This window comes from Pongo abelii, chromosome 8, assembly GCF_028885655.2.
Source record: "Pongo abelii isolate AG06213 chromosome 8, NHGRI_mPonAbe1-v2.0_pri, whole genome shotgun sequence".
Classification (NCBI taxonomy): Eukaryota; Metazoa; Chordata; class Mammalia; order Primates; family Hominidae; genus Pongo; species Pongo abelii.
In genome coordinates, this window is record NC_071993.2 from 56,207,864 (window position 1) to 56,221,700 (window position 13,837).

Sequence of the window (13,837 nt, forward strand, 5' to 3'; positions counted from 1 at the left end):
ATCAGCAGGGCAGATTATCAGGTGAACCAGAGAAGCCAGCAGGGCCTCATGGACCTGAATTCAAGATGATGGAGAACTGGTCTCAGGATAGCAAGGCAGGGGACACTGGGGGTGGGAGGGGAGGGCCTGCAAAGGGTGAGTTTGGGGAGAAGCTCTGTGGGAAGTGAGTTTCTTTGTAGAATGGGAGTAAAGATCCAGCCTCTGGCACACAAGGCAAGAGACTGGGAGGAGACCCAGATGTGAGCTATGACAGGAAACAGGGCTGAAGGGCCTCGCCCAGGCCCCAAGGGCAGCTGGGCAGACTCGTCCTGAGGACGAACTCCTCAGGAATCCCTGGACTGCTCAGTCTGGGAACTTGGGGCTCCACCTTCACTGCCCACAGCTTTTATGGGAAAGAGGTCGTGAGTGCAGAGCAGTCTTGGATTCTCATATTCTCAGGCCACTGCAATCACGTGCAGTGTTCTCTTCAGGAAATAATGTGCTCTGGTGTCCCTGGAAAAGAGGTGCCCTGAGAAGCCAGGGGCCTAACCTGGGGCCAAGGGGCTGCCTTGCAACGCTGACTCTCCTATGATCGCCCACTCCCTCTTTCCTGTTGCAGTTTGTGGTGGGCCGAGACGGCACCTGCGGCGTGGTGTGTGAACACTCCCCATTCGATGGCATCGTCCTGGTGCAGTGCACTGAGCATCTGCTCAAGCACATGTGAGTCTGGAGCCTAGGGCTGCCATGCTGGGCTGAAAAAAATGTGGGTGGTCGCTGGGGGCTGTGTCAGTCTGGAAAGCGTCTTAGCAAAAGATGAATTTGAAAAAATGTATACTACACACACACACACACACGATGAATTTGAAACCCAGCTTTGTATGAGACATCATGTGCTTCATGGGCCATGAATAGGAGGCAGCAGATTTACGGCAGTCAGGGAGAAGCGTGGCAAGGAGTTCTCAGGAACCTCTGCCTTGAGAGAGGGGAAGCCTACGTCGATACCTATTGCTTATCCTGAGTCAGGGCCAGGCCCACGGCTGCCCCAGCACAGGAGGAGTTCTCTGAGTCTCACTGCTTCCAAATCCCAAGGCTGGGTCCCTCCTTAGCTTCCCAGCAGGGCTCCTCTGTGCCTTAAACACACAGTGTTCCTTCCTCCATTCCCAATTTTACCCATTCTCTCCTAGAATCTTCTCCCTGCATCCAAGTCTTCAATTTCTTCCACGAAACTCAGGGTCACTGAAACCTAAACCAAGCCTAGTAGGCACAAACCTTGTAGAAGAGAACAACACAGCTTGCTCTTAAATTTCTCTCCAAGTCTTCTGTAAGGGTGTAACATGGTCTAATAGGAAAACAATGAAAAGAAATAATGGGTTTTGGAGTCAGGCGGAACTGGATGGAACCCCGGCCCTGCCACTTAATGATTTTGGTGGCCTCTCTGAGCCTCAGTTTATTCATCTGCACAGTGGTTCAGGGGCAGCTCGTACCCCCTGAAACTCCGTGGCCGCAAACACTGACAGCTAAGATGATTGCAGACATCAAAGAAGAGATGCCTCCCAAAGCTCTCAGGCCGCAGAGCCTCAGGAGGTTGCCTCTGTGCCCACAGGACGCAGAGCAGCAAGAAGCTGATCCGAGCAGACTCCGTCAGCGAGCTCCCCACCCCCCGGAGGCTGCGGTGGAAATGCTCCCCGGAAATTCAAGGCCACTTAGCCTCCTCGGCAGAAAAACTTCAGCGGTAAGGATAACTGAAGTCTCCTTTGAGGGGTCCCCTAGGGACCACCCCGCCCCTGCCTACTAGCTCCCAAGTCTCCCTGGAAGTTTCCAAAGACCCCAGCTCCTCTGCCTCTCCTTGGGCTCCACCTAGTCCCCATCCCTCATGGAAATGTAGTCAAACTAAAGGAGAGATATAACTCTGGGGAAATAACCTTGCTGAAGTATCCATCATTTCCATAAAATGCAAACGTAGGGCTTTTTTTTTTTTTTTCAGTTTCACCTGACTGAGCAGAGTCAAGGCCAGAAAATCATCCCCTGCTTTAGGGGGGAGTAATAAACAACTGGTTTGAATAGGTCATTTGAATTCAAGCTATTTCAATTTGCTTGCATGTACAGTGCAACTTGACAAAGGGGCCTTTTTCCCCAAGGGGAGGGGGCCGTTCAGGCCCTAACAGGACCCAGGCAGAAGGGCCTGGGGCAGCAGCGAGCAGTGGTGGCAGCCGCATCCTGGCAACCATGTCTGCACTGTAGCTGTTGATTCTCCCATTCAGTAAGCAAGCACGAATGCATTCATTCACTGGTTTGCTCATTCATTCATCAAACATGTGCAAAGCTCTAGTGTGCACTCGGCCTGTGATAAGGCTCTGAGAACACAGAAAGTTAAGTACCATGGGACCTGCACTCCGTATTTGAGTGGAATAAGTAGACTCCCAGGCCAAAACTTGTGATACAGTAAGATTAATGCCAAAAGCAGAAACAGCCATGCTGACCTGAACCCACAAAAATATAGAAGCTGAACTCTGTCAGGACTGTGAGGGAGGGCCTTGCAGAGATGGGCCTTGAAGGATGGATAGGAGTTCATGGTACAAGCAGATGGGGAAGAGGCAGACAGGCAGCTTCTTCAAGCTTGTTGTTCATAATGATGAAGGCTGGTTTGGAGACCAGCAAGTGAGAGAATGGCCAGAGCTGGGCCACAAAAAGGAAGCTGGGCCACACTGTGATGAGTGTCACTGTCCTGTTATGGGCCTAGAGCCTGCCCTGCCACTGGAGGGTTCTGTGCAGGGGGTATGGGGACACCCCCGAGGAGGCTGTGGGAAGGGCACATGTGAGCAGGACATAGTGTGGCCAGGCTGGGAAGCTGAAGAGCGGGAAGGACCCGTCCACTGGGAGCTGCTGGAGAGGGCGCCTGGCTTCAGTGGGCATGGAGGGGCCTCAGGTGTTCTATAAAGCGGTGCTCACATCTCAGCTTTGCAGGGTTGTTCAGGAGCTAAGTCAGGGGCCAAGGCAGTGAGCTGGTGGGCTGCTGAGTCCTCAGTGGCTGAAGGAGTCCACTCACTTCCAGGGACCTGAGCAGACCCCACGTTCCCCAAAGCCCCCACCTCCACCCTCTGGAGGCTGAGGAGAGCCAGGAAAGGCCCATGGATGGGGAAGCAGGAGGCTCCTCCCTGGGGGTCCTGAGGGGCCCATACAAGGGGGAGAGGCCCAAGTGGGCACAGCTTGGGGGAGAGGTTTCCAGGTGGCTGTGGTGATAGTGAGCTCAGTCTGTCCCAGGAGTCTGTCAACAGGTAGGTCTGAGGGGCAAGTACTCATGGGAACTGGGTCTCCTCCAAGTCCCCTTGTGTTCCCAGCACCTGGCCCCACCGAGAGCTGAGCTGCTGTGAGCAGGAGGAATACTTCAAGGAGAGGCAGGCAGGGAGCATGAAGTCCCGACGGATGGTGTGCGTGTGGGCTCGGGGTGCCCACTCAGGCTATGCGCTCTCCGGTGGGGAGGCACATAGACCTTTGCCAGACACTGCTCCAGTGGGCAGTAAGCCCGGACCCCAGACTCCTGATGGAGGAGGAGATTGTTCAATATGGGGGCAGCCAGTGCTCCAGAGTCTCAGTGCAGACTCGGAAAATGTTCCTGTTACTCTGACAGTGAATTACAAAATCCCGGGCATGTCACCTGTGTCACAGTGAATCCCTGCCTCACTAACACAGCCAAGCCCACCTCCCCACCCACTCTCCAGAGCAGGGCCGACACCCCGCTCAGCTGAGCTCACCTTGGGCCATAGTAGTCCTGGCCTGGTTTGTCTTCTGACACTTTAATAGGTCAAGGCATGTCTCTGACACCTCAGTGCACTCCTGAAGGGCAGGGACTACGTCCTCACCTTCCAGAACGCTAGGACACAGACCAGGCTCAAGAAGCCTGGGGAAACCCCATGGTGCATGCATACTGTTTTGCATGCAATAAAAACATCTTTTCTTTTTCTTCCTCAGAATTGTAAAGAACCTTGACTTCATTGTCTATAAGTTTGACAACTATGGGAAAACATTCATTAAGAAGCAGAAATGCAGTCCTGATGCCTTCATCCAGGTGGCCCTCCAGCTGGCCTTCTACAGGTGAGTGAAGGTGGAGTGAGTCTGTACCCTGGAGGGCTGACGGACACAGTGCTATAGGATCTAGGGTCTAGAAGCATCCTGGAGAGAGGGACAGCCTTCTGTGGGCCTGGAACACTGGAGAGGGACCGAGGCTGCATGAAGGAGGAGCAGACTGAACTGGGTTACAAATCCAACCTCAGAACGAGAAGGATGTGCCATCAGGGAACTGCCTGGGTGATAGCACAGGGGCATGGAGCTCCAGAGGGCTGGAGTGTAGAGCTGAGAAGAGCCAGGAGGGGATGAGGACTATGGTTGGGGTTGGGGGGCTGCTCTCCATCCCAACTTCCCCCACCTCACCCAACCCTATTGCTGCAACCTGTTCCTCCCCAGTCTTCCCAATCTTGCTCAGGAAATGGAACCAGCAGCACCCCTAGCTGATCAAGACAAAGATTTTGGACTCATCCTTGATTCCATCCTTTCTCGTATCCCCGCACACTGCCATATCCGTTCTCCTCCAAATGCCTCTCACCTGCCCTCCACCTCCACTGCCATTGGCCCCTCCCAGGCCACCATCAGCTCATGCTTAGCCAACGGCAGCACTTCCCTAGGGTCACTGCTTCCACTGTTGCCCCTGGTAATCCTGTCTTCATGAAGAGTGAACTTTGAAATATGCAAATCAGACTAGATTACTTTCCACATGAAACTTCCTAGTGCCTTCATACCAGGCTTACTTAGAACAAAAGCCAGGCTTAGAAGTGCCCCCTGTAGACTGGCCTCACCTGAGGCCCTCCCACACCCCCAGCTTTCTCCTGCCTCCTGACCTTTGCCCTGGCTGTGCCTCTGCCACCCATGGAAGGTGTGCGTGTGGGCTCAGGGTCACCACCCTCCACACACACCAGCCCTTTCCAGCCCAGGTTCCATCCCTCGAAGCCTTTCCCCACCCCCTTATCTAATGCAGCCCCCTCTGGCCCCCTTGCCACCCATTCTCTGTCATACCACATTGAATTTTCTTTTTCTTTCAGGCAATTGTTACTCATGTGAATTATCTTATTCGCAGGTTTGCTGGCTTTGTTTTCTAGGCTGTCCCCACAATCCTGACATTCTGGGCATCTTGCATGCCTCTGAGTCCCTAGCATCCACACCCTACCTGGCACAGAGTAGGTGCCAGAGACTGAATCACAGACGGGAGGTTTAGCCAGAAGTGGTCCGGCCAGGTCTGGGATTTAGACCTGGTGGCCCAGGTAGCTGTGTGTCAGGGAAGGGGTGAAGAGTAGGGAAATCAGGAGTGAAGGCAGGGGGAGAGGTCAATTAGCCTTACAGGAGGTGAAGAAACCAAAATGTGAAATAGATCTTCCTGGAGATGGGGCCAGCTCCTGACAGTTCCAGGGCTCCAGAAGCAGTGGCTCATCAACGCCTGCTATGAATGGTAAAGCTCTGCCCTCAAACCTGCTTTCAGTTTGCAACTTCCATGAAGGGCATAATGTTACCCTGCAGTAAAGCTAGGGCAAGGCATTCTCACTAATGAACAGGCAGCACCCGTGCGGACACAGCAGCCCAGTGTCCCCTGCAGGGCTGTAATTCTCAAGGAAGTGAGTGCAGCCGCTTTGAGGGTCTGTCCCGTCAGGACATCTTGGGGAAGGCCGATGTCATCCCGCATGAGGACTGGGCTTGCTGCTGAGACTTGAAGAGGCAGAAACCTCACCAGTACTGAGATGTTGTAGGACCTACCTGGCATTTGGAATGGTGGTCAATGCCTTCTGTTACTCAGAGGGCATGGGGCCGAGATAGGCCGTGAGGTCAGCATCCTGCCGGAGCCTCGACTGGGGATGCCACCAAGACCAGCTGCTCGGGACCTCTCTACTATGAGCATTTCCAAGTTTCAGATCCAGAGCTGAGGGGGACAGTGCAGCCTGCACAATGCACCCCTCCTCCACCTGCCTGTGGGCTGTGCTGTCACTGGACAAGGCCAGGAACGGACATAGCCAGAGGCTCCTGGGTTCATAGAATGGCCAAAGAGGATCTGCTTCCCATAAGCAGCATTCTTCAGGCTCTAAGCTGTAATAATCACAGTTGTTTTTATCTGCACCTAGATTCAGCAGAAACCTAGAGGCTGCCTGAATTGGGGTTGGTCAATGACTGGCCAGTGATGGCGTTTGCCTCCAGGGACCATAGAGACAGGACAGGAGCTCCTTGCCAGAGTCTTGGGGAAATATGTCAGAGTGTACAGGAAGGTCATTCCCTTGCTCACCAAGCAAAACAGTGTCACACACCCTGCAGAATTGGACACGGCCTTCCCAAACCTCCAGGAGCCCAGCCAGTGAGGGAGAGACGTCCTGAGAGGGCTGAGATGTGGGGCCACGACTTGCTGGGTGACACTGGGCTGTCACTGCTTCTCTCCAAGCTCTGTGTCGTTTTTCCTCCCCCACTCCCACTACCAAGGACTTTACTGAGTGGTGAGAAAGGGAGTGTGCCCGCCAGGGGTGCAAGCCCAGGGACACTGGCCCAGTTACCATGCATAAGGAAAGAGGAGTCCCCTGGCTGGTGGGGAAGCAGCCACTGCTGCTCGGGTCACAGTCACCAGGGAGGAGAGGCACAGCCATGGTGCCCATGGGTCTGTCAGAAGCCCGGCTGCCCCTGGAAGGGAGGGCCTGGACAACCGTTTACGCTCACGACCACTAAGGCCCCTCCCTGCCTCCCTCTGGAGGTCATGCTTGAATCAGTTTAAATAAAACAGGATTCCCTCACGGGTGGGAATGATTAACTACACAATTATTCCATTCTGTGCTATTCATCAAACACTCAGGTCTCACAGAAAACTCTAGGTTTCCCACCAGGTTGGGAATTTTTTTTGAAACGCTACCCGTCACTTCTTTATTTTATGTCAGTGCAGCGTCCCCGGGTGTATACAAGCAAATGTGGCTCTCCGTGTGGGAGACTCCCCAGCGTCGTCTTTGGGAATTCCCTCTAGAATTCTATTAATATTAAAATGAAATATTCTGCCAAGTCAAGTCAGGGCTGTGAAAATAAAGCTTGCTGAGGCGATTTTTCTTTCCGAGTTTATGATTTCCCAAGAATAAATTACCACGTGCGATTCATCCTTCATCCCACGCAGGCTCCACCAAAGACTGGTGCCCACCTACGAGAGCGCGTCCATCCGCCGATTCCAGGAGGGACGCGTGGACAACATCAGATCGGCCACTCCAGAGGCACTGGCTTTTGTGAGAGCCATGACTGACCACAAGGCTGCTGTGCCAGTAAGTCCCGCCCCATCCCACGGCCACAGGAGACCAGTGAGGCTGCTGTGGGTTGCCCTGGGTTGCCATGGGCTCGGCCCTCTGACCACCAGACACTTTGGCTCCAAGCAGCCTTTTAAACCCCGCGCTGCCTCTGTGTTCTGTTGACAGGCTTCTGAGAAGCTTCTGCTCCTAAAGGACGCCATCCGTGCCCAGACTGCATACACAGTCATGGTGAGTGACATCGCACTACCTCACAACACTGCACTTGAGCTGTGCCTGGGGCCTGCCAGAATGGACATCATGGCATGAGACCCTGTGTGAGGGCCCAGCCAGTTACTGTTACTCAGGGACTCGGCAAGGCCGCTTCACCACTCAGTCTCTTGTTTCTTCGCTTTAGAACCTAAGTAACATAGCATTCCTGCTTTTGACATGGATTTTATAAGAATACAAAAGTTACCACTTTTCAAACCCTTTGAAACAACCATAATGATAAAATAGCACCTAATATGTATAGCATCTTGCAGTTTATACAAGAGGAGTCAACTGGGAGGGGAAGGGGCTCAAGCCTGGCAAGCGGTGGGGGTCACACACCTTCCCCAATCTCAGGCAAAGCAGTATCTGTTCCCACCTAGGGCCGCTTTTGCCTCTTATTCTCTGTATATTCATTTATACTACCGGTGAATAAAAAGTCTTTGCTGAAAATTAATAGGAAAATCAAACTTGCAAGGGAAATGTTTCTCTAGCTTAGAGAAATAATTTATTTTCTGGCATTGCAAAGCTATTGTTTGCAATAGCAAAATAGAGAATAAGCAGCGACTTGGGCTGCTCATCAATACCTTCATTGCAAGTCATTCTAATACAGTCTTTGAAGGATCATATAACCTATGAGAAGGAGCTGAACAAATTTCACTATAGATACTTGAAAACAGAAACAATGCATTTCTGGATTTTAGAACTAGCCAACATAGACTTCTCTCTAATTCAGTTGCTAGGTCCCTAATTCATCTAAATACTTAAGTGTTTGTTCTATTTGGAGAAAATGTAGCACCCACTCATGTATTCAGTGGGTTTTTTTTTTTTTTTTTTTTTTTTTTTGGTCTTCATGCTTTATGCCAGGCAAGGTGCTGGGTGCTAGGAAACAAAATATGAAGTCCATAAGCCCTGTCCTTAGGGAGGTTACAATGTAGTTGGGAGAAGAGGCCCTTCAACGTGAACACCAATCCCATGTGAAAAGAGCCCTCAGAAAGTAGCAGGGGACATGGAGGAGCCAGATGTTTCCTCTGCTTGGGAAAGCCAGGAAGAATTCCCAGGGGAAGTGGTGCTTCCTGTGAGCCACAAAGGATGAAGAGAGGCTTGTCAGGCAGACACAGAAGGGAAAGATGGCTCAAGAAGGGCACCACGTGCAAAGACTGAGAGCCTTAAGAGAATAAGACCCACTCGAGGAAAAGCAGAGCACAGCTTGCAAAGGACAGTGGAGCAGGGGAGATGTTGGATTTCCCTGTTACAAAAGTGTGTTATGGTGACTGGGTGGAAGAAGGACTGGTTGGAATTGGGGGTGGGAATGTTTGCTGAGAGGCAGATTTGCTGGTTAAGAACCTTTCTAATATGGAGGAAGAGCTGGTGTTTGGACTGGAGTAGGACAGGGGCAGGGTGAAGGGGAAGTCGTAAACTCCTCCTCTTGGTGGAAGAAACTCTTCGTGCATGGTGAACTGCACACAGGGTTACTGTCACTCTCTCTGAAACCCTCCAAAAACAACAGCAAGGGATTTTTGAAAGCCATAAATACACCAGGGCAAAGAGAACGGGAAAGGAGTGGCAGCAACGCGTTAGAGCTGGAAAGTAGAACACATGGCGACTGACTCAGCAAACAATGAGAGAAGCTTGGGAGACTGGGTAATTTATGAAGAACAGATAATTATTTTTTATTGTTGTGGAGGTTAGACGTCCAAGATCAAGGTGCCAGAAGGTTCAGTGTCTGGCAAAGCCTGCCCTGTGCTTCCAAGATGGCACCATGTTGCTGTATTCTCCTGAGGGGACAAGCGCTGTGTCCTCACATAGTGGAAGGTGGAAAGGCCAAGGGCTGAACACTGTGTGCAGCCTCTTGTATAAGGGCCTTAAACCCGTTCATGACCTAATCGCCTCCTGAAGGTCCCACCTTCTAATACTATCATACCATTAAGTTTCAACACATGAAGTTTGGAGAGGACCCAAACATCCAAACCATAGCAGTTGATGATCTATATAAAAAGCAGTTAGACCCTCAGTTCCTCTCTACCACCCCAGGCAGCCAGGCTACTAGCCCCCCTCCCCAGTGGTGGGCTAAAAGTTCATTTTCTAGAGAGGCTGAAGCAGAAGGACTCTAGACTTGAGGACACTAGGCATGGCTGAGGGAGGGAATACTGTACGGAAATTAATTGGTTAATTAAAATCTTACTACTTTCTTCTTACTAAGCCCTTCAGCCACTCAGCTCCATACACACTGGGAACTAGCTCTGTAACCACCCCTCACCAAGCAGGAGATTAGAAGATTTCTCTGTGGTAAGATTGACCAGGCCAAGAGAGAACACTCACAGAAACTGATGGTTGGGGCCCACAGTGAAAGAGCCTAGTCAGCAGATGAGGTAGTGGTTTGCCAAGAGGCAGAGCTACTAGTTAAGAACCATTTTAATATTGAAGAAGAGCTATTGTAAGGACAGTGAAGCCCCCAGGTTAACAAATACATTATCACACATAAATCTTCTAATCATATTTTCAGTGCTTTATTCTTAAATACAAATAGCCATAGATCCTTCAACATTGAGGAGACATAAAAGAGTAAAACCAACACCAACAAACATTTTTGCTAATTAAAAAAATTTTTTAATTAAAAAAATCTTTTTAAAAAAAACTTGAAATGGACCAGGCACAGTGGCTCATGCCTGTAATCCCAGCAATTTGGGAGGCCAAGGCAGGCAGATCACCTGAGGTCAAGAGATCGAGACCAGCCTGGCCAACATGGTGAAACCCTGTCTCTACTAAAAATACAAAAAAGGCCAGGTGCGGTGGCTCACACCTGTAATCCCAGCACTTTGGGAGGCTGAGGCGGGCGGATCACGTGAGGTTGGGAGTTCAAGTCCAGCCTGACCAACATGGGGAAACCCGTTCTCTACTAAAAATACAAAAAATTAGCCAGGTGTGGTTGCACATGCCTGCAATCCCAGCTACTCAGGAAGGCTGAGGCAGGAGAATAGCTTGAATTCGGGAGGTGGAGGTTGCAGTGAGCCAAGATCATGCCATTGTACTTCAGCCTGGGCAACAAGAGTGAAACTCCATCTCAAAAAACAAAACAAAACAAAAACACCACCACCAACAACAAAATTATCCAGGTGTGGGGGCACATGCCTGTAATCCCAGCTACCAGGGAGGCTGAGGCAGGAGAATCACTTGAACCCGGGAGTCGGAGGTTGCAGTGAGCTGAGATTGCACCACTGCATTCCAGCCTGGGTGACACAGCAAGACTCCTTCTCAAAAAACAAACAAACAAACAAAAACTTGAAATGAAAAAAGTACAAGAAACAATTGAACAGTTTAAAAGTGATCATTGAGATTCTTTGAAAAATAAAAGGAGTTATTACATCTATATATGATAGGAAACTAAAAACATCTTTCAGGAAGTAAAAATAACTCTGGGGGAAAATAGGGTAGAAAAAAATTCAGTGGAAGAATTAGAAGATAATCTGAGACAATATCCCCAAAATATCAACACAATAAAGAGATGAAATATAAGAGAGAAAAGAGGCTTAGTCCAGGAGAATAATATTCCAAATAACTTGCTTAATAGATGGAAAAAACTCATAGCAAAGGAAATTTCACAACACTAAAGATGAAGAGAAGATTCTAAAATCTATCAGAGGATAAAAAAATCAAATACAAAGATCCATAAAAAAGATGTAATTAATTTCTGAACGGCATCATTGGAAGGTGGAAGATAAAAAGAGCAGTGTCTTCAAATTCTGAGAGAAAGTGACCTTCAACACACATTTCATACCCAGCTAAACTGTCATCAAGTTTGAAGATACATCAAAGATATTTTTAGACAGAGAAAGTCTCAAACATTTTACTTACTAAGCACCATTTCTCATAAAGCTACTGGAGAATGTAGACTTCTAAAGTGAGAAAATAAAACATAAAAGAGGAAATCATAGGCTCAAAAAAATCAGAAGATTTAACACAAGAAAAAGATAGAGGGATGCCCCCAGGATGACAGTAAAAGGAGATCACAAATCAACAGTTGTTGAGTACACCTAGAGAGCAATCAGTCCATAAAGAAGCAAGAAGTGAGAGGATGAATGAAATTCTTGCTGCATGTTTAGGAATCAATTAGAAACAGATACATGGGGCCTGGCACAGTGGCTCATGCCTGTAATCCTAGCACCTTGTGAGGCTGAGGTGGGTGGATCACCTGAGGTCAGGAATTCAAGACCAACCTGGCCAACATGGCAAAACCCCATCTCTACTAAAAATACAAAAAATAGCCGGGTGTGGTGGCACATACCTGTAATCCCAGCCACTAAGGAGGCTGAGGCAGGAGAATCACTTGAACCCAGGGGGTGGAAGTTGCAGTGAGCCGAGATCACGCCACTTCACTCCAGCCTGGGTGAAAGAGCAAAACACCGTCTCAAAAGTAAATAAATAAATAAATAAATAAAAGAAATAGATACATGGAAAGCTAAGGAAGTAAAAAAATAATTTATACATTGTCAATTCTAGGGAAAACAAAAAATTCAATAAGAAAGGAAATCCAATCATAGTACACTACATGACCCAGCTGTGAATACTTGCTTAATTATACTTATGTATATCGTTCTGTATACATGATTATGCTGTATCTTGATCAAACTACAAAGAGTTAAAACATAATCTTATTGGGAAGATGGGAGAGTAGAAGTGTGCTGGGGGAGCAGGGTCATAAAAGAGCTGAAATTGGCCGGGCACAGTGACTCATGCCTGTAATCCCAGCACTTTGGGAGGCCAAGGCAGGCGGATCATGAGGTCAGGAGATCGAGACCATCCTGGCTAACACGGTGAAACCCCATCTCTATTAAAAATACAAAAAAATTAGCCGGGTGTGGTGGCAGGTGCCTGTAGTCCCAGCTACTCAGAAGGCTGAGGCAGGAGAATGGCATGAACCCAGGAGGCAGAGGTTGCAGTGAGCTGAGATCGCGCCACCGCACTCCAGCCTAGGCGACAGAGTGAGACTCCATCTCAAAAAAAAAAAAAAAAAAAGAGCTGAAATTTCACTGTCTATAGCAAGAAGATTATAGGTAAAACTAAGAAATTCAGTAGTGGTAACCTAAGCATATGTTTGGAGGAAAGAAAGTATATACCTAAAAGAAATAGCTAAAAGACTGTAAGGAATTGCCTCTATGGGGTAGGAATCCGTGCTGGCAAAATGACCTAGGCTTTTGGTTTATTTGGATTTCTAAATGATATAAATATATGACAATAACAACTTTAAATTTATTAAAATGTCTAGGAAAACACCCTCCAAAGCATTGCATAGGGTTGTGTTAACAATTTTAAGTTGATGAGAACAACCAAATCAAAGAGATGGGTTTGGGGAAAGGAGAGATACAAAGATGCTTAGGATGTGAATCTGGTGTGTGGTTGGACATGGAGGGTAAGGAAAGGGGCAAAGAAGCAAGGAAACCTAATAACTGGTAAGCATATTTGCCAGTGGTCGTGGAGAAATAAAGTTCCAATGGCAAGGTGGTCCAAAGCCCCCATCACTTAGTCTCCCACTTTTCTATGTTTTTCCTTCCTCACACTTGAGTTTATGATCATGTTTTTTTGCATGGTTGATGAAATCTGCCCCCCACTACACCATAAGCTCCACAAGGACTGCGTCTACAACTGTCTTGTTCTCTGTTGTGGCTACAGGACCTCCTGCACCAGGCATATAGTAGGCACTCAATTAAGATTCCCTAAATGAATTTAACTCGTTATTACTCATGGCTCTGAGCCAAACAACCTGTGAACTCAGTCTCTCTTGCTACAGTTATTCCAAGGTGGTGAAAAGAGGGGTGAGATGACTGTTCACAGGGACGCTGCTTCTATGGACCAACACAAATCAGGAATTAAATAGAGGAAAACAGAGAAATTAAAAGAGTAGTCTCCTTCATAGATGGGCTCACCGTTCTTTCCTTCCGTCCTAACAGGCAGGGACGTCTAAAGTGAGCTGTGGTTGTGTAACGTTTGTCTTTTCAGCCTCTAATTAGGTGCGTTCAGAGAGACCAGAGCCTGAGTCATCTTTATGCATTCATTCGCAACTGAAAGAGAACAGCTGTCAAATCCCTAAACGTGCCTTGTAAACCTATACCAAGTTCATCGTGAATGGGAAGTTTCCTCCTGTGCAGGGCTTTGACAGCTAAGTGGCCATCCTACAGAACAGTGAAACCTCAAGCGTTACTCACAGTTACCCTGATGTTGACCCAAAAGTGATTGCTATGGGTCAGGGTGGCCCCCTGAGTCTCCATCAGCCCCTAGAATTGCTCCAAATAAACATGTAGTCC

At 48.8% G+C, this 13,837-nt stretch overlaps 1 protein-coding gene across 1 annotated transcript in view; it reads left to right on the forward strand.

Annotated features, from left to right (window-relative positions):
* The window catches only part of CHAT (choline O-acetyltransferase), a 52,420-nt gene that overhangs the window by 33,869 nt on the left and 4,714 nt on the right, over nucleotides 1-13,837 (forward strand). Inside the window, 5 exon segments of the mRNA XM_024253753.3 lie at nucleotides 599-699; nucleotides 1,583-1,711; nucleotides 3,949-4,071; nucleotides 7,163-7,304; nucleotides 7,455-7,517. Coding sequence (XP_024109521.3) covers nucleotides 599-699; nucleotides 1,583-1,711; nucleotides 3,949-4,071; nucleotides 7,163-7,304; nucleotides 7,455-7,517 — 558 coding nt within the window.